The sequence below is a fragment of the Juglans microcarpa x Juglans regia genome, chromosome 5D, assembly GCF_004785595.1.
Source record: "Juglans microcarpa x Juglans regia isolate MS1-56 chromosome 5D, Jm3101_v1.0, whole genome shotgun sequence".
NCBI classification, from domain to species: domain Eukaryota; kingdom Viridiplantae; phylum Streptophyta; class Magnoliopsida; order Fagales; family Juglandaceae; genus Juglans; species Juglans microcarpa x Juglans regia.
Window position 1 is genome coordinate 13,388,861 of NC_054602.1, and position 21,206 is coordinate 13,410,066.

General features: G+C 37.5%; 1 protein-coding gene across 5 annotated transcripts; it reads left to right on the top strand.

Moving 5' to 3' along the window:
- Nucleotides 1-4,321: 4,321 nt before the first annotated feature.
- LOC121266479 (exonuclease 1) lies at nt 4,322-19,307 on the top strand. Of its 5 annotated transcripts, none has more exons than XM_041170315.1 (15): nt 4,322-4,756; nt 5,627-5,756; nt 12,704-12,827; nt 12,959-13,096; nt 13,217-13,426; nt 13,692-13,867; nt 13,958-14,030; nt 15,466-15,589; nt 16,088-16,284; nt 16,403-16,457; nt 16,547-16,896; nt 16,984-17,035; nt 18,300-18,519; nt 18,607-18,752; nt 19,043-19,307. In XM_041170315.1, the coding sequence occupies exons 1-14, from the start codon at nt 4,648-4,650 to the stop codon at nt 18,689-18,691; spliced, it is 2,043 nt and encodes a 680-aa protein (XP_041026249.1). In that variant the 5' UTR covers nt 4,322-4,647; the 3' UTR covers nt 18,692-18,752; nt 19,043-19,307. The 5 variants fall into 5 exon arrangements, with proteins under 5 accessions (XP_041026249.1, XP_041026246.1, XP_041026250.1 ...); XM_041170312.1 differs by having other exon boundaries at nt 5,637-5,756; XM_041170316.1 differs by having other exon boundaries at nt 5,637-5,756; nt 16,625-16,896.
- The last annotated feature ends 1,899 nt before the right edge of the window (nt 19,308-21,206 follow it).

Genomic DNA, 21,206 nt, shown 5'->3' on the forward strand with positions numbered 1-21,206 from the left:
TGGAGGTGGTTGATGATGGGTTCTCTCATAGGCTTGGCTATGAGGAAACGATGGTCCCCAAGACTCAATTGTCCACTAGTAACGTTGTGGTTGAATGGGAGGGCATAAGCTTATTTAGGGAGGAAAACTTATTCGGGGAGGAGGAGATGGGGGTGACACCTAATATGCAGTGGGTTCCCAGTGAGGGGGAGCCTATTCCGTTGAATCGTATGTTACCAAATGAATCCAATGTGTTGGATTGGGTGCTCCAAAAGGTGAAGAAAAGGCAATACTGTCTGGGTTTTGAAGAGCATTTTTTGGCTTTACTTACTGCCATTGAAGCGGGTCATTCACAGGCAATAAATCAGGGTCTAAAAAACAACAAAATCTCAAGCGCCTAACTTGGTCGATGAATTATGAAGGAATTTCAAGGCGTGAAAGATCAAAGGGGAAGGGGCCTGCCTCTCCATTATGAAGCTGAAAATTGTATCTTGCAATCTCTGCGGGTTGAATGAGGTAAATAAGCGACTTCGTATAAAAAATTTGCTTAAAAAATGGAGGGCGGGCATAGTATGTTTATAAGAAACCAAGCTGAAATGTGTTTCTAGGAGGATAGTGCAAAGTTTTTGGAGTTTTACTTATTGAGATTGAGTTTATCTTGCATCGAATGAGGATTCGGGTGGAATTCTAGTGATGTGTAACAAATGAGTTGTGGAGAAAATGAAGTAGTTTGTGGGGAAGTATACTATGGCATGTTCTTTTAAGAGCGTGGCAGATAATTTTGTGTGGGCTTTTGCAGGTTTATACGGTCCAAACGTAGACAATGATAAAAGATTCTTATGGGAGGAACTTGCTAGGTTACATAGCTGGTGGGAGCTTCCCTGGTGTAGGAGGTGATTTCAATGTCATCAGATTCCCTAGTGAACAATCTAGACACAGTAGGACGCACCCAACAATGACAGAGTTTTTAGATTGTATCTTTCACTTAAACCTGTTGGACATTCCTCTCATGGGGGACTCTTTTACTTGGTCGAATAATCAGATATAGTCCTGGTTAGACAGATTTTTAATCTCACCAGAATGGGAGGTGCACCATCTGGAGGTGTGCCAAAAGAGGCTGCCACGATTTTGCTCGGATCATTTTCCTATCTTGTTGGGTTGTGGTGGCATTAAAAGCGGGCGTCGATACTTCAAGTTTGAAAACATGTGGTTGAAAAGTGAAGGTTTTGTGGATAAGGTTACGCAATGGTGGTCTTCATACTAGTTTCACGGTAACCCCTCATCATAGCCTGTAAATTAAAAGCCTTGAAGAATGATCTTAAGCTTGAAATTCTCAATCCTTTGGAGATATAGGGGAGTGAAAGAAATTCATAGTAGAAGAGTTGCAATAGTTTGTGAGAGGATACTTGACGCTAGAGCCCTTCACCGGAAGAGCTATTACGGAAGACGGAGTTGGTTGCAGAATTGGAGAGAATATTATCTTTAGAGAAGATTTCTTGGCGCCAGAAGTCAAGAGCATTGTGGTTGAAAGAAGGGGATCAGAGCACAAAGTTCTTCCATAGAGTTACCAACTCTCATAAAAAAAAATAATACCATTGAAATTTTGAATATTAATGGTATGATATGTAAGGAGGCCCTTTTGATTCAGAACCATGTGGTGGATTTCTATGAACAACTGTTTACAGAACGCGAGGGATGGAGGCCAAAGCTGGAGGGTCTTGGTTTTGATACTATTGAACCTCAGGCAGCGTCTTGGTTAGAGAGGCCTTTCGAAGAAGAGGAACTGTATGGTGTAGTGAGACGCATGGGTAAAGATAAAGCCCTAGGTCCAGATGACTTCTCGATGGGCTTTTTCTAATTATCCTGGGAGGTGGTGAAAAAGGACACTATGAATGTGTTTCAGGAAGTATCCTTGGTTGGAAAGTTTGAGAAAAACCTAAATGCTACTGCTATTGCACTGATCTTGAGGAAGATTGGAGCATCAGAGGTTAAGGATTTTTGACCCATTAGCCTTGTGAATGTGGTGTATAAAATTATCTCCAAGGTGTTTGCCAACATATTAGAGGAGGTTTGGGGCAAGATCATTACGAAGCCACAAAATGCTTTTGTTAGGGGCGACAAATTCTTGATTCAGTCCTTATAGCGAACGAGGTCCTGGATAGCATATTAAAGGCTGTCTCCTTAGGGATTATTTACAAATTATATATGGAGAAGGCATACAACCATGTAAATTTGGACTTCCTCCTATATTTGCTGGGGAGATGCGACTTTGGGGTTAGATGGTGTACTTGGATTAGTTGGTGCATCTCGACAGCAAGATTCTTAGTCTTGATTAATGGCTGCCCTACCAGCTTCTTCAGCAGCTCTTGAGGTCTAAGGCAATGAAATCTATTGTCCCCACTTCTATTTGTTATCATTATGGAGGCCTTGAGTAGGATGATATCGGCGGTGGTTACACATGAGTTTGTGGCTGGATTTCTTATTGGTGACTCCAATAGGGCCATTATTATTTTATCTCATTTACTTTTTGCAGATGACACGCTCCTATTCTGTGAGGCAGATCGAAACTAGTTAAGGGCATTGAAGGCTTTGTTATTATGCGTTGAAGCAATGTCAGACTTGAAAGTGAATTTTGACAAGTTAGAGTTAGTGCTAGTGGGTAACGTCAATAATACTCGACAGCTAGCTCGTATACTTGGGTGTAAGGTAGCCTCTCTTCCCATTACCTATTTGGGATTGCCTTTGGGGGCTGCTACAAGGGCCTCATCCATTTGGGATTTAGTTATTAAGAAGATAGGAAGAAAATTGGAAGGGTGGAAGATATTGTATTTGTCAAAGGGTGGTCGGTTGACTCTCATTAAGTGTACATTTTCTAACTTATTTACCTACTTTTTGTCTTTGTTTCAATTGCTTGCCCGTGTAGCTGCTCGGATTGAAAAAGTGTATTGTGATTTCTTATGGAGTGGGGATAGGGGATGAATTCAAATTTCACCTGGTTAACTAGGATAAGGTGTGTAGATCAGTCTCGTCGGGTGGGTTGGGTATAAAAACTTGAGAACATTCAATCGGACCCTACTTGGAAAGTGGCTATGGAGATATAATATGGAACGAGAAGTCCTATGGAAACTGGTGGTTGATTGCAAATATGGAAGCTTGTGGGGTGGCTGGTGCACTGAAGAGGTAAATGGGGTCAATGGTGTGTGGGTTTGGAAACACATTAAGCGTGGGTAGGGGGATTTTAATAGCCATTCTAAATTGGTGTTGGAGGGTCCCGAATTAAGTTTTGGAGGGACTTATGGTGTGGGAATGAAGCCTTAAAGGATGTTTTTCCAGCTGTTTTTCGAGTGGCCCGTAATCAAAAAGTTTCGGTAGAGGATCTCATGCTTCGATTAGGGGACCAAGTGCAGTGGAATGTCATTTTTAGTAGAGCGATGCAAGATTGAAAAGTAGACATCTTTGAGGCTTTTTTTTCATGCTATTATATTCTGTGAAGCCGAATAGACAGCAAGCCGATAGGCTATGGTGAACTTTTGCAAGTAAGGGTCTTTTTTTGGTTCGATCCCTCTATAAGTCCCTTACCCAAGCATTAAATAGTCAGTTTCCATGGAGGATAATTCGGAGGAATAAGGCACCTTTAAAAGCAGTCTTCTTTATATGAACAACAACTTTGGGGAAGATCCTAACTACCGACAACTTGAGGAAGCGCCAGATAGTTATACTAGATTAGTGTTGCATATGCAAGAGATCAGCCGAGACAGTGGAACACCTCTTGTTACATTGCGAGACAACTAGAGCCTTGTGGGTTGAAGTGTTTAGTCAAGTAGAGTTATCCTTTGTAATGCTTACAACTGTGGTCGATCTATTGGCTAACTGGACACTTTCGAGAGGAGTCCAACAAATTAAGGCTATGTAGAAGATGATCCCAATCTTCATTATGTGGTGTATATGACAAGAATGCAACGATCGGAATTTCGAAAATAAGGAGCGATCACCAGAGAAACTTATAACTTTATTTTTCCGTACTTTATTTTTATAGGCCATAGCTTTAGATTTTAATGACATGAATTTTCATGACTTTCTAACTTCCAACTTCAACCTAGATAGGTCTTATTTCTTTTATACCATTTTGTGTACTTAAGCTTTGCCTATTTCTATTAATAATATTATCAATTACTTATCAAAAAGAAAAATTAAACACACAACATTTTATATAACACTTTATATAACAATATTTTAAAATGAGGAGTAGTTTTGTAAAATACCTTATAAAACTAACATTATTTTATAAAAATATCCTTATTTTATAATATATATTATGAAAAATGTTGTGTGTTTATCACTGCTCTATCCAAAAACTAAAAATAAAATGGGGACGAAGAGAGAACAAAGGAAAGAAACGAAACAAAAACGGGCGCCAAACATGGCTGTTCTGGGATCCTTCAAATTCACCGGCTGAAATTTCCCGCCATGCCAATCTTCTCATCTCGGGGTCACAGTCGCTCGAACAGATTTGCTTTATAACTCTCTCTCAATGCTCGGGTACTGGGGGCAATTTTCTCATTAGCTAAACAAAGCACCGGGTCCCTGCTCAAACCTCGTATAGATTGGGAAGCAACATGGGGATTCAGGGGCTTTTGCCGCTACTGAAGTCGATCATGGCCCCAATCCATGTCAAGGAATTGGAGGGCTGTTCTGTTGCGGTCGACACCTATTCTTGGCTACACAAGGGCGCCTTGTCTTGCAGCAGAGAGCTCTGCAAAGGCCTACCCACCACCAGGTATATGTGCCTATATTATACATACATATACGTATATATCGTTACGGTTTCTCTGGTTTTGCTAAATTTGGGATGATGGGGTTTCGTTTATCGGGCATCTGGGATAATGGGTAATGATTTTTTCTTTGTAAGTGTCCAAGTCATATATAAAATAGACTCTTTTGCTTTAGACATTTGTGTATTGTGGACGGAAATTTCACCGAGTTAATTTACTCGGGATGATGGGTCTTTTTGTCTTGGGCATTTGATGCAGTTTTCAATGCCCCATACCTAAAATCATGTCTCGCACTATCTTTCTGTTCTATATGGGTTGGGAGTATGTGCCAAGGGGGCTATAGGGAAATGGGTTTTCCTATAACGGAGCATTTGGTTCAATCTTTTAGTTGTTCTTCGGTGAATTACTTAGAGGTGTAATCAATTATTGCCCTGAACACACGGTGCAAGAGGGCAAGAGGCCTATCATCATTCACCCCCTTGGGGAGGGGAAAGGTTCATCTTAAACTGCTTTCCTGTTGCTGGAAATTGTGAGAAACTTGAATCAATCAAGGCAGCTACTTGCATTAGGCTGGAGCTGTTTGTTTTTAGAACCCGGACAATAAAAATTATATATTAAATAACAAAGGATATTGTTTTCTACAGTTTCTTGATATTCACTTAGAGGATATCATAATATGATTATTAGATTATATCTATAAATTACTTGACATTAGTTAGTGGTTAAAAAACAAACAAGGTAGCAAAGTTGTGCTTCAACATCAAACAAGAGAAATTATCCAAAGTGTGGTTGGAAAGTGATTTTGTAAATTCTAATCAATAGAGGGAACTTGTCACCATAGTTTTGGATGTTTGTTGTATGTAATATGCGTGCAGCATTCTGCAGGCACATTGAATATTGCATGCATAGAGTGAATCTGCTCCGGCACTGTGGCGTTAAACCTATTCTTGTATTTGATGGAGGTCTTCTGCCAATGAAGATTGAACAAGAGAACAAGCGTGCCAGGTATGCTTAGCATCTTGAAGTTTCACTTCCAATTGTTTTGCTTAGGTATTCACTGCATGGTTTTACTACTGGACATTACAACAAAGCCTTAACCTAATTGGTTGGGACTGGATCATTAGTTCTTTAGCTCTTTTTGATTGCTAAGTATCCAACTCTAGATTGTATACTTTTTTGTGATGAATAAGAAATTTTATTGAGACAAGTGGCAAGGCAAAGCCAAGTATATAGGAAGTATACAAAAACTGAACCTAGTTACAAGTCATGAACTAGAAAAAGAAACAAGGAAATCATGGACACTATTTCCATTTAATACAATAGCTGAAGCCCATTGAAATAAGGTATTAAAGAAAAAAAGTCTAAGATAATCCACCGAATGTTTCTTATCTTCAAAACAACCGACCATTCCTCTCATCCCAAATACACCACATAAGGCATAAAGGGATCATATTCCAAACAACACCGATTTGCAAATTACCCCTTAAACCTCTTCAACAAGTGAAAAGATCCACCACCCTCCTAGGCATCACCCAAGCCATTCCACTTCTATTAAACACTTCATACCATAACACCCTAGTCACCTCAATGTAATAATACATGATCCACCGATTCACCAGCTTTCTTACATAGGAAGCACCAATCCAGAACAAAAAAGCCACGCTTCAGGAGATTGTCCAAGGTCAAGATCTTCCGTAAAGAAGTAGACCAGCCAAAGAATGCCACCTTTGAAAGCACCTTAGTCTTCCAAACACTCCTCCAAGGAAAGGACTGTACCCCATTTGGCCTAGAAAACAACTTGTACAGAGAATGAACCGAAAACTTCTTGTTACCCGAATGCCTCCAAACCATCTTATCACTTGCATCCCACCTAAGCTGTGTAGCATACAGTAAACCAAACAATTCAGAAACAGCCTCTATTTCCTAGTCATCAACGGCTTTAGAAAATAGAACATTCCAATGTGGTGAACCACTGAAAGAGTCCAAAATCTCATCCACCAAAGCATTCGGATATTGAGAAATACTAAAGAGATCTGGAAAAACAACGCTAAGAACCCTATCACCACACCATGGATCATTCCAAAAACAAATTTTGGAACCATCGCCTACAACAAAAAATCTTGCTTTACAAACTCATCCCATCCATTCCTAATACACTTCCACACCCCCACACCATGAGTGACTCTAACCTCACTAGAATCCATTAACTAGACGACAAAAATCCTTTACATCATAAGCTCTCGCTTTTTTTGGAATAAGTGCAATAAAAGTTGCATTTAGGCTCTTTTCAAACTTACCAAAAGAGTACAATTCCTGAAACTCATTCATCAATTCCTTCCTTACAATGTCCCAACAATCCTGAAAAAAAACCATGGTTAAACCATCCGGACTAGAAGCCTTGTCTCTAACCATACCTCTAACCACAGAAAGACCTTCATCCTCTTCAAAAGGGCGTTCAAGCCATTGATAACTCAAAGGATCAATGGCATCAAATGCTAAGCCATCCAGCTTAGGTCTTCAACCATGCTGCTCCCTAAGAAGCTTCTCATAGAAAAGAGAAACATGCTCGTTAATATTAGACAGATCGGAAAAAACTGCACCATCAACCTCAATACACTCAATTGCATTGTTTCTCTGATGAGAGTTTGCCACCCTACGAAAACTTTTTGTACATTTGTCCCCTTCTTTTAACCAAAGAGCTCTTGATTTCTTTTTTTGATAGTTAATAAGAGATTTTATTCCAAGTAAATAGGCATAGCCCAAGAACACAAGATATATACAAGTGAGTACACCTAAATACAAGCTAAAGCAAAACAATACTAAAATAAAAAATTACAAATATACCCATCCCTTACAATATTCTTCACCCAAAAATATAAAGTGCTAAAGAAAAAATCCCTAAACTCTCCCAAAGAACGTTCACAATCTTCAAAACACCTTCCATTTCTTTCTAGCCATAAGCACCAAAACAAACATAAGGGAATCATCCTCCACACTGCTGTGCTGCCTCTACATCCCATTGAACCTTGCCAGTAAGCCAAAAAATCCACCACATGCATAGGCATCACCCAAGCAGTGCCTACCCTTGCTAAAATCTCATTTCACAATATTGTCGCACCTCACAGTGAAGAAAAAGATGGTTAATAGATTCACCATCCTTCTTACACATAAAATACCAATCAACCACAAATAAACCTCTCTTCCTCAAATTATCCGTAGTTAATATTTTTCTAAGAGACACCAACCAATAGAAAAAAGCAACCTTGCTAGGCACCTTTCCTTGCAAATAAATTTCCAGGGATAGTCTTTAACTCCTTGACTAATTAATGCCTTATAAAAAGATTTTACAGTAAATCTGGAGTTATTTGTTTGCAACCACAACAGGCTATCCTCTCTAATCTGATCAATTTTCATATCATATAATAATCTTCCCAAAAAATCAGATGCCTTATAAAGAGCCATTGATTTCTGTCTTCATGAAATCTCCTCCATCAAGATCATCTTCTCGAGTTCAGTCCCAACAATTTTTTTTCTCAACACCCCATCCTCCAAAAGAATACTACCCTTGGCCTGACTCTCCAATCCCTGCAATTCCTCAATAAGAGACTCCTTATGTCTATCCACATTCCTGAAAACTTGCTCATTCCATTCCTTCAAATCGTTTTTCAAAGCCTTTAAATTTGTAGCCAAAATGAAACTAGGGATACTAGAAAATTGATAAGAAGACCACTGTTGTTTGACCATATCTTTGAAACCATCAGCCTTAAGCCACATATTTTCAAACTTGAAATATCTACGGCTCCCATGAATATCACCACAATCCAAAAGAATAAGAAAATGATCCGAGCAAATATGTGACAAGCGCTTCTGGTACATCTCAGGAAAGTGAGACTCCCAAGAAGGAGAAACCAAAAACCTGTCCAAATGGGACCAAGTCCTATTATTCGACCATGTAAACACACCCCCGCAAGAGGTAAATCAACAAAATCAGCCTAAAAAATGAACATAGAGAACTCTCTCATCTCTGGTGTAAAGCTAGAATCCATCGACTTCGCACTCAAAAATCGAATGACATTAAAATCTCTACCAACACACCAAGGCACATTCCACCAACTAATTAAACTAGCCAGCTCATCCCACAACAAACTTTTACTGTTGTCCACATTAGGGCCATAAATTCCAGCAAAGGCCCACTTGAAACCATCGGCTACACTTTTAAAATGACAGGCCACCGAAAATTCCCCAATACATTCCTCCAAATTTTCCACTACCCTTCTATCCCACATAACCAACACATCACCTGAAGTCCCCTTAGAAGAGAGAAAGGCCCGTCCCGCATACGAACAACCCTATAAACTTCTAATAAGACTTCTATCTACTCAATGCAACTTAGTTTCCTGCAAACAAACAACCTTCCATAACCTTAGCAAGTTCTTAATACGAAGATGTTTGTTAAGATCCTTTAGTCCCCTGAACATTCCATGATATAATTTTTGGCTTCATAAAAACAAATTAGTCCCCCTACCCTTGGATCTACTATGATCAACATTGCCATCGAATCATAATTAACAAAACATGTTAATCTCTTTAACTTCATGTCTTGTTTTGAAGTTTATTTTGAAGTTGAAGACCAGCTCGACTCAATATCAATAAGCAAAGCCCAAAATACTCTTCAAAACCTTCACATGAAATTCCCACACAATCTTGGATTTCTCTTACTTTCCTTACACCCATTTTGAGGATTTGGAACCCAAATTTGAAAAGGGGCAAGGAACGTAAAGGTACTGGATCGAGCTTGTTGAGACCTTCCCCCATTGCTGGTCCCAACATTCTGAACACTCCCCATCACCTAAAACCATCTGAAGCTCCTCCCAACACCTTCTATCCCTTGGCCCCTTCTGCTCTCCCCTGCTAGAATACAAGAGAAATTCACCCTTTTCTAAAATTGCTCCTCACCTTCCTTATCAGGAGACAAAACATCCGACACATCCACATCCACCTCCTTGTTAAAGGTGTCTCCTTGCTCAAGGCGTCTCCTTGCTCAAGGCTTCCTACCGAAAAAACCACTACCCCTTGCTCCTGATCACCATCACTGCTTTCAAGAAGGAACAAACCATCGCCCTCGACCCTAGGCTGTAGCTGTGTTCCAATAGAATCACCAATAGGTGATTGATCACCACTGGTAGACCCAGACACGGCCGATAGAGAGAGTATGGAGGCGCCGTCACCTAAACAGGGACCAACGACTCCCCAGAAACCATGGATGGTAGTGGCCCTGACTCTTTTGCACAACAAGTCTTCCCAACCGTAGTCGGAAAGTTGATCCCGAGCTTAGACGTCACTGACAATGAGTTCTGTGTCAAATCTGCAGCGAGAGGATGAGCGAACGATGTATTCCGGGAGATTGACGGAGACGAAGCTCCATGGCCCATCGAAGAAACCACAAAAGAATTATGGTTTGATTTCAAAGGCCCAACTTTTTCCTTACCTTTTGACAGAAGCCCAGTTCCTTTCTATTTAAGCCACCCAAACGGAAAGGCCCATGAGCCTCAGCACTACAACCCTTCTTAAACACCTGATAGACAACCTTAGAAAAGATTGGGCTTTCTCCCTAATACCCATCACCTCCCAACCCACCTCCTCTTCCAGGCCCAAATTATTATCCAGCTTCAAAATAAAATTGTTAATCCTCTCCCTAATCTCCACAAGTTCCCTCCTCAATAACTCTAGCGACCCTTTGTCTTCACCACTAGGCATGACACCACGCGTACCAACCTCAAGAACAAGCTCTCTAGTGACAATCCCACTAGGCTGGCGACTTACGATGAGCACACCGGCCCTCCCCACACCGTCCACCCCACAACCATCGATGTTAGAATGAATAGCAGGAAAATGTGTTTGACGCACCAAAACATCCCTGAAAGATTTTGAGCCCCTCACCTTAGCTTTACTTCGGTACAACTAGGGGTGTAAAAAAAAACTGGTAAACCGGTTGAGCCGGACTGAACAGGACCGGTTACACCCTTAGGTACAACCTCTTCAAAGGCTCTCTCTGTCAAACCACTAAATAGCCAAACAACACTGCTATTCCTCTATTTTCTGACCTCAAAACAGAGTTACTGGACAAACACACTTCGCCCATAGAACTAGAAAAATCCCTCGATCCATTACCATGCATGGCCTCTGGAATGATAATAAAAGCTCTTTTACCGCCACCCCTATATTCCACCATAACCACAAAACGGCCAAAGTAGTGCGAACATCTTTGTATCACAAAAGCACATCTTCTATCTCGAAAGTTTTGTAGAACTCTTTACTTGTCCCAACCTGTATACAACCCTTGAGTGAAGCTACCAGCCACTCCACCACAACCATCCCTAGAAGGTTCCAGGATGGGCCTGACTTATCGCATGGAGTCCATTTATCCCGGTGACTAAAGTGTGATTGGCCCACAAACCAGAGAAAGGGGCCCATGCGTAAAGAAAGTAAGCATGGAATGATAAGACACCGGCATTTTTGAAATCGCCTTGCACACGCATGTAGTGGTAGAGCTAAGCTGTTCTCGAGGATAGACATGGAAGACGGATAGGGATCTTGGTATGGTCCCCTGTCCTTGACAAAGTGCAAGATGCAAACCTTTGTCCCTGACAGAGTGCATGGAAGGTGGCCACACTCACCAACTTGCCACAGGAATGTGGTCCGAGGAGGCCATGTCGCATTAAAAACGACAGCGTGGTACCCCATACAGAAGACAAGCACCTTTGACACGGGATACGAAGGACCACCTCGGCAAGTAGTATAAAAGTTGAGCACCATGTTAGAATTACGGACTTACAATCTCTCGTACACTAAAATTCTCTCTAAGAGTTGGAAATTGACTTAGGCATTGGAGGTGTTTCATCTATCCCGAGCCCCTACTTACCTTGTGTTGTAGGTGGTTGAGACTGGTGACCGGTGTGCGAAACATGTCGTCAACACTCCCCAAGTAAATAAACTAACTTTCTTACTCCTCTCTGAGACTCTAATGGAGCTATCTTCCTCGATAGAGAAAATAAAACTTTGAATCCACCAACAATCTCTTTGCGAACACTATCTTGAGACTATCATCAATAAAAGTTGACAAATCCAAATAGAACGAAAGAGAATTAATTCCGGCGTGGATCGCTGGAATGAGTCATTTGAGTAAAAAAATCCTTATTTTATGCCAATTCCTCTAGATTGTATACTATTTGGAACTTTTGATCAAATCCTTGTTTGTATAGATTGTCTCTTTTGTGGTTGTGTTTCCTTTTATACAATGACCCTACATTGTGCAATTCTTCTAACCTAAACATTCAGCGGTCCAGTTCGGATAAGTTTTAGCTTTTTTAACCTTCGCTTTTCACATTCTTGTATGGGTTTGAATCGCAAAATTAAGCTTTTGATTTTTTTTTTTTTAAATTCTAGCACCTGACATTCCTTCCACTTCTTCTATCGAAAAGTTTCCTTTAGATGTTTCTTTAATCTGCCTCGGAAAGATATAATGTGGTTGGAATGAATGACTAGAGCTTCAAAGAAATTTATTTTTCAATTTATTGTTCCTCTAGGCTATAGCTATAGATTTCAATGGACTCAGTTTTCACGGTTTCCTTGTATCTATCTCAAACTCCTAAATGGGTGTCTTCCCTTGCATATGTCATATGTATTTGGGTTATGTCTTTCTCTTAGTATTGATAAAATTTATTTTGCTTATATAACAGGTATAATATGGAGCTTCCCTGCTGTTGGGCACTCTGTCTTGTTTCTTTAGTGCTTTCCTTACTAAGACCCAATGGGTTTGAACTTTTGACATCTTTTTAAGACCAGACCAGTAATATTTGACTGTCTAAAGGATTGTGCTTAAGATTTTGATCACTGAATGACTGCATCATCAAACATTGAACTAAAGAAATTTTGTTTACCTACAACTGCAGGGTGAGGAAGGAAAATCTTGCACGTGGTATTGAGCATGAGTCAGATGGAAATTCTGCTGCTGCTTATGAGTGCTACCAGAAAGCTGTTGATATTTCACCTTTGATTGCACATGAATTAATCCAGGTAGGAAAAGGCTTTTTACGGCACCAGATAAAATTAAATTTCCTGAAGGATCAGATTGTGAATTACATTTATTTCTACATGATGATTGTTAATGTTATCTCGCCTCCCACTGACATGGTTTCATGCGGAAGGTGTTAAAACAGGAGAATGTGTCTTATATTGTGGCTCCTTATGAGGCAGATGCCCAAATGACCTTCTTGGCCATTGGCAAACAGGTTGAAGCAGTTATTACTGAGGACTCAGATCTTATACCATTCGGTTGTCCTAGAGTGAGTTCAATAAAAGTTAATTGGCTGAATTTTTATTTCATCACAATTTCTGCTGTCCTCTAGAAAAATCTTACTCTTTGCTAATTGGCTGGGATGCATGAACTTCTTTCTTAAAACCAGATCATCTTTAAGATGGACAAGTTTGGGCAAGGTGTTGAATTTCGATATTCCATGCTACAGCAGAACAAGGAGCTCAGTTTTGCCGGTTTCACTAAGCAGATGCTTCTAGAGATGTGTATTCTGAGTGGATGTGACTACTTGCAGTCATTACCAGGAATGGGCCTGAAAAGGGCTCATGCATTAATCAAGAAGTTCAAAAGTTACGACAAGGTGAGTGTAGGATCAGTGCATTTGATAACTGCATTATGCAAGTGCACATAAACTGAAGAGAAAGTAGGGAAAAGGGGCAAAAATAGAAAAAAAGAAACAAAAATTTAGATATACCAAGAACTGCTTTTGTTCTGAGCAGGATGAAGTTATAGTTTTCAATTGGCTTTCAGATTCTTTCACTATCCGAAGAATTCCTTTGCATTCTGCTGGACAATTTTGTATTTATTTTTCTGAAATATTACTAATGGTGATTGGTTCAATACAGGTAATTAAACACTTGAGGTACAGCACTGTTTCTGTCCCTCCATTATATGAAGAATCTTTCAAGAAAGCAATATTGACTTTCCAGTATCAACGGGTATATGATCCTGTCAATGAAGATATTGTTCATTTGTCTGACACATCTGATAACAGCAGGGATGATTTGGACTTCCTAGGCCCATATCCTTTACTTAGAGCTCAATTTGTATAATTCTCCCCACACTGATCTAATAATTAAAATGCTTGAGATTGTTCCTTGACATGGGACACATTAATAGCGAAACATACAGCAAAAGGCATCGCAGAAGGCAATCTTGATCCATTTACGAAAACGCCAATTCAGGTACATCCTCTCTCTCTCTCTCTCTCTCTCACTCTCTCTCTCTCTCTCTCTCTCTCTCATGCGTGCTCCCCCTTTTCAAATGCTATTGCTTTTGTATTTTTGTAGGATGCTTCAGTTGAACTGCTTTCTCTTGTTTACCATTTAGCCCATGTCAAAAAGGAAAAAGAAAGCTTATGCAGAAAGTCATGCAGGATACAAGAGGAAAATTTTAAACGTAAATTTTCTAATAACTATATTTAGTGAGGGATATTTAATCAAACTAGGTACATATATCTTTGGATCCATAAAAACTGAAACATATTGTCAATTAATCCACAGTATTTCAGACTTCAGTTGTGAAAATATAGATTTTAGGATCACCAAGAAGTAAAAGAGATAATAATAAAATCCAGCAATCACACAAAATACCAAAATATAAATGGTTTGAGTTGAAAAACTTACATACACTGGTGGAGACAATGAGGAAGGAATTTTATTAACCAAAAGATGGAATACAAGATAGTAATAAAAATAACTCATACCAAAGTCCTAATCAGCTAATATCTCACTACACGAGAATTTTCATCAAATTAGAACTCCAATACCCTTCACGCGATATACAAAAGCACACGATTTTTTTTTTCTCTACAAGGCTTCGGCTTACAGAATACTGAAGACCCTCTCTTACCATATGACTTTCTATATCTTGGTATGCAGCTCTCTCTTCTCAGGTCTGTGCACATTCAATGGGTGGCTAACAGTCATCACAAAGGAGAGGATAACAATATTCCAAAACTGAATTGAATGAAAAGTCCAACTTTTAGTTGGACTTAGCTTCTACCCTTGAAGGAAGCCAAGCCACTCACAACAATTTCAAACTTAATGACCAGGCTTAATGCTTATGGTAGTTAATTAGAATAAAAATGGAACAATTAGAATGAACAAGTCTTGTTTATGGTAGTTAATTTACTTTTCTTGCTGGTTAAATCTTTGTTTGACTAAAATCTTGGTCATTTTGACGTGAATGACTTTTTTTTTCATACTGAAATGTTTAGATTGTTGTTTATTAAGCACTTGGGTGTTATGAAACTCTCTTTTTTTTTTTTTTTTTTTTTTTTTTCCCCCCTTCTTTCAATACGAAAATTATGTTAAATATCCAATTAAATTTCATCTCGCAGCAAATTAATTTCCTTTGTTTTAAATACAATGGAGAGTGTGTTGAACAGTTTCCTAAAATGCACTATACCTGTGGGATGACTAGTTTTATTCATGTACCAAAGCAGAATATTGAGACCGTGTCAAGTTAATCCGACACATTTTGATACTTCTGGCGTATTCTGAACTGCATTAGACTTGAAAAATAATACTTTTGACTTCAGGGAATTGAACTAATTAATTTTGTTACTTTTTATTTTTTATTTTTCTCCTCACTAATTGTTTAGATTTGAACTAACAGGGAGAGAATGTTACTGCTCCCATGGTGCTTGACAGAACTTCCCAATGTAAACAATTTAATCCTGAAAGAGCAGGAAAAAAGCTAGATTTGCCAGTTCAGAAGAATCTTTTGACCAAGTATTTCTGTATCCTTTGAAGCCTTTGTTCTCATGTTTGATTATTATTCTTTTTTTTTTAATTCATGTATCGCATTTTAAAATTTAAAATACAGTAGTTTCTATTTGTTCATACTTCAGAGCCAAAAAGATGCTAGGGCATCCCTTGCCATAAAGGATTGCTTCCTTTAAAGATCTGAGATGTATCTGAGCATTTTATGTGGAACCACAATGGATGAACTTTCCAATTTCCTTTACGCATCAATGGCTGATGCGTCCTGCTGTCGTATATGGAAATTATCTCATTTTTGTGGTCCTATTTTATCCAACAATGATAACAGATGATTGCTTTAGGGGCTAAACAGGTATGTGCATGACTTTGGTTTATGGCAGGAAAGTGCATGACATTATTGAGGATAGGGTCAAGTAAACTAAATAACTGTTGATAAGTTTATAGCACTGGTGACTGCCACATGTTTCCATCACATTTCATCTTTCTAGTAATATAGTTTTTCTTAACACCTGGAGGCTTTGCATCCCTTGAAGCAAAGAGAAAATTCAGAGCTCCTCGAACGTCACCTAATCATCCAAGTCCAGATGATGATTCTTCTTTTATTCCCGAGAAAAATGTCATTGAGGAAGCTGCTGTATGTAAAATGGACTGCTTGCCAGAATCCCCACTTGACTCCAAAAACACAGGGACTGCCCTTCCTGCAAACTATCCTGTGAGTGCTATGAGCGGAATTGGTGACAAATTCCAGCTGAATATTATGTGAGAGTTGGTCACTGAAAACTTCTTGGGCATTACTTTGATATCAGAATTGGTTTCTCTTGGTTTTTTAGGTAGAAGATAGTTTTGCGACTAAAATTCCAGCGCATTCAGAATCTCCAACCCATGGTAAGGTTATGGTTTCCTCTTAAGATCTACAGATTCAATTATGAGTTCATACTTGATACTCACTTCCTTGTATTTTATGAGCATAAAAGATATGAGCCCTGAAACAAGAAGTCCAGAACAAACTCTACTACAACAACCCAGGTATTCAATTCATAAACCTTGTACAGCATTGCAGAAGGAGCGTGAGTGTAAGAATGTTCCAGATGCAGTTGAGGGCAAAATAAGAACAGAGACAAGGGAGGTTGTGATAAGGAGTTCTTACTTTCAGCATAAGTCAGAAAACCAGGCAAAACCAAATAATGAGCAACAGAAGGCAAAGAATGATGGTGTTGTTGATATACACAAGAATAGCATACCCGAGGATTATTCTTTCAGAAATAACCATGTTATGGATATGGTTAGGAAAAGGAAGAGCTCCTTAAATGACTGCATTAAAAAAGTAGGTCCTCTAACTAGATTCTTTTATTAATATTTTGATAATACCTCATATAATCTTCATATGTTTTATTTGTTCAAACTGCTTCAGGAAGATGTGCAACCCAAGCACAGGCGTGGAGATGCATCCCTTACCGAAAATGGTATGTATCAATGTTAAAAGCTATTAGTTTCTGAGCCATGCTTTACTAAATTAGACATACATGATCAACATTTTTAGGCATGGATGCAAGTACTTGTGCTTATGCTTGTTGTCTTGCTATATGAAATTATCTTTCCCATTAAATAAGTTATTTGATCAATTGATCCTGTTTTTAATTGTCATTTCATTCATTTTCATGGTGATGGCTTTGGAACCTTGTCATGGTCCCAAAGTACATTTATCAATGCTGAAATACACATCTATTTAGTTGAACTAAAGGCCATTTGGTTTAGCGAACTCCTACATTATCTTAGTAGTCTTTTGTGTGCTGTAATCCTTGCAACCCTTGGCTCTAGAAAAGGTGTAAAATGTGGGATTTCTGTTCAAAGTAATTGTTATATAGCCTAATAGTTTCCTTTCCTTGCTTGTGAATGCTAAAGTTACCATGATAGAGACAATATCAACTCCTAGAATGGCAATTACCTGTCTATACAGCATAAGAAATGAGGAATGCATAAATATTTCTGGTATTAATATTGAGATCGTTAGTTTTGACAAAAGCCAAGCAACTTAATATTGAGATCAACTAGGGTTTAAGATGGTGAATTTCTGCTAATTTCCCAGAGTGATACATGAGGTACATATATATATATATTATGCTAATGAGCATATTTTATATTCAAGTGAAGAATTCCATATAAGGAATTAATCACATTTGTATTCTTATTGGTTTTATGAATATGTCAATATCACTTTTGACAAAAAATCACATGTTTTCTTGGATTTTAGCATTCATTCATTATAAGCTGCCTTATGTCTTATTACTTGCTAAGATCTCCATGCATACTGCATTCATAAACTAACAGGAAGTTATTTATAATCAACAAATTTTTTTCATGTGGCTTAATTCAAAAAATTTCACAGATGTAGGTGCATGTGTGCACGAATCTGCACTAGAATTATCTCGAAAGCTAAGATGCTGCTAGAAATGGACCGTTATAAATAGCATAATTTATCAAAGATTACTCATATAGATTTATGCCTTTTCCATATTACCTAATGCCTGTTTGTGCCATGTTTTTAACATGATAGAAAATATATATTGTATAGTTTGTCACTCTGTAAAACTATGCTCCTAGCCGCTTTATCACTCTGGATAACTATGGTCCTAACTTAACACAAAAAAAAAAAAAAAAAAAAAAAAAACTATGTTCCTAAACTTTGCAGAACATAACATTGGATATGTTTGTTTTTCTTTTCTCTAGGTCACCATGCTCCTGAACTCAGTGCAACATCTTCAGAGACAATAGCTGAAGAAAAGTTTGGATCCAACATTTCCCATTTAAGCCGATATTCTGAAATAGCTGAGAAATCAATAGAAAGTTTTGTTTCAGTAATAACATCATTTAGATACACTTCATCTGGTTCTCGAGCAAGTGGTCTCCGTGCTCCTCTAAAAGATATTCGAAATACTCGTACCAATAGGTAATATACCACAACCTGCCAAAGATTACTGCTCTTCTGGCTTTTACTGTAGCATTATGATCTTTGACTTGGTGTATTTCCCTGTAGGCCTGCTGCTGCTGGCATGGACTTTAGCCAATTTGAATTTGTACCAAATAAGCAGAAGGCTAGCTTAGCATCTCGTAGAGACTGAATTCAGATTGTATTTAATCATAATGGTTTTTTACTGAGATCCATCTCAGTTGCTGCAACAGGTGCTCTAAAGTCTTTTATTTTTTGTGAGACCAAGTGGGACACTCAACTCTATTTTTCCTGAGTAATGCTAGATATAGTTGTGGATGCGCAAGTGCCGCACAATCATTTTGAAAAAGAGTGAGATCCACTATTAAAAAATTAGTTTTTTTTTCATGTGGATCCTGTATTTACTCACTCTTTTCAAGGGGATTGCGCACTCCACGAACGCAAATATCATTTCTCATTTTTTCCTATTATCTAATATTAATGTTTTTCTTCTTTATTTATTTATTTCTGCCTTCTTCTGTAAAGGGTTCACTTGCTCAAGGACATGATTTAAATTACTTGGAGAGCTTTGGTTACACTGCCACCTACCTGATGGATCATGTGTTTGTCATCTTATCATATTTCCGTAAGTACAGATAGATGTGACCATTTGATGTTGTTGAGCTTTGATTTATACGAAGCTCCTTCTGATTGAAACAAACACTGATTGAACTGGGATTTCTTCCCAGTTGTAATTGTTCACCTTCTACGTTTATGTGTTCAAATTGAAGGATTTATTTTTGTTCAAAGGTCTGCTACATTCTGTACTGTCCATTTTTGCTTTAATGTGTTCATTGTAAAGGATTCATTTCCGTTGAAACCAAATTATGTAAGAACAGTTTGTTTGAAACAATTTCCATGAGTCGATCGATCTTAGTGTTTGAGAGATTACTGTTTCAATGCCTCGACATGTTTGTAAGAAAAGTTGTATCAGATAATTGTGGGCCGGGCTTGGACTTTGGATTGATCGACTGGTAAAACAGATTCTCTAGCTTTTTTTTTTATTTTTTCAAGTTTTTAACTAAATGCTTTAAAGATTAATGAGGGTCGCCTGTTGTTGTGTAGTTTGTTTAGCATATACAATAGGCTCTAGCAGGTGATTGGACAAAGGAAAATGTTACTTGGTTCCATGAATTTATTCTCTCAAAGTTATTGTTCGGATATTTTAATTTATTTTTTATTTTTTCTTAATAGTTAAAAAAGTGATTATTAATGATGAGTATTTTTTATATTTTTAAAAAATATTTAAAGATATTTTAAAATATATTTAAAAGAAAAAATAATAATAAAAAAGAAATATCTATAGAGAGAGATAGAGAGAGAGAAGAGGCATTTCATGATACATCAATCAGTCGTATTTGAAAGCATGTTTAGGATATTTTGTGCTCAAAGGATAAGGAGGGCAGTCATAGGCCATGGAAACAAGGTTTGTCATCTCATATGTAGAGTCTTGTCTGATACGGCCTCTCTGAAATGTTCCGTTTAATAGAATATTACTATTCTTTAATTCAATCTGTCACAGTCAAATAGAAGTTAAAATAAATATAATAAAAAATAATATTATTTTTAAAAAACTGCGTAAAAAATTATAAAATAAGTGTATCTAGATTATTTTTAAAAGAGAGAAATACTGGATATAATGTGTTGGATTGTGTAATTGTCATGTATTATTTGTTAAAAAGAGTAAAAATTATCATTAAAAAATTAATTTTATTTTATATAAATCTAATATTTATTTATTTTGTTAAAAAGAGTACGCTGAGTTTAAGTTTAAAAAGAGAATAAAATTGAAAAGAGAGTTGAAAATCAAAGAGAAGAGAGTTTGAAAAGCTAGAAAGAGTGCAATCCAATGGGATAAAGTAGAGGAACCCCGCGGGGAATTGCTTCTTATATATGTATGTGTCTTATTTTCCAACACGTATGCACATGATCACCACTAACTGTCTCTTTCTTAATTTCTATGGGTTTCTTAATTAGTTGGACTAACTATCTTTTCGGCCTATATACTTTTTTCTTCTCTCCTTTTGACTGATAGCTACATCAAACTTAGTATAATGACGTGATCCCCCTCCCCCCACTACTATTCCATTATTCTTTTAGATTTTTTGAAATTAATTTACTCTTTTTCTACTGATAATGAAATATTTCTTATAATCTATATAAAAAAAAAATATTTATAACTGTGAATTGTGTAACTATCGCATAATCGCTAAAATTACTCATCCATATATATTATATTCTACCTTGATTGGTTTTATGTGTTTTGTTTAATTATTTCTCTCTTTGTTTTTTGCATACAAAAATATTGTCACGGTAATTCTTTTAGAATTAAAAGCTAAAATAGTTTATGTACTTTGCTCTTTAGACAAATTAAGTTTTGAACTTTAATAGTTTAATTTTGATCAAAGTTTAGTTTAAAATTCAAAATTAAAGCTTAATAATTAATCTGCTTAGAAATAAAAGTACAATAACTATTTTAATATTTAACTATTTTTTTTATTTGGGGGATTGGTGGTACATAGATTCAAATAATTACACATTACTTAATATTGACGTGTTACTATCATGTAATATATGCAAGTCTTAAATAGACAAGTTTCGTGCATACCTTATATAAAAAAGTAGATCTCATCCCACTATGAAAATGA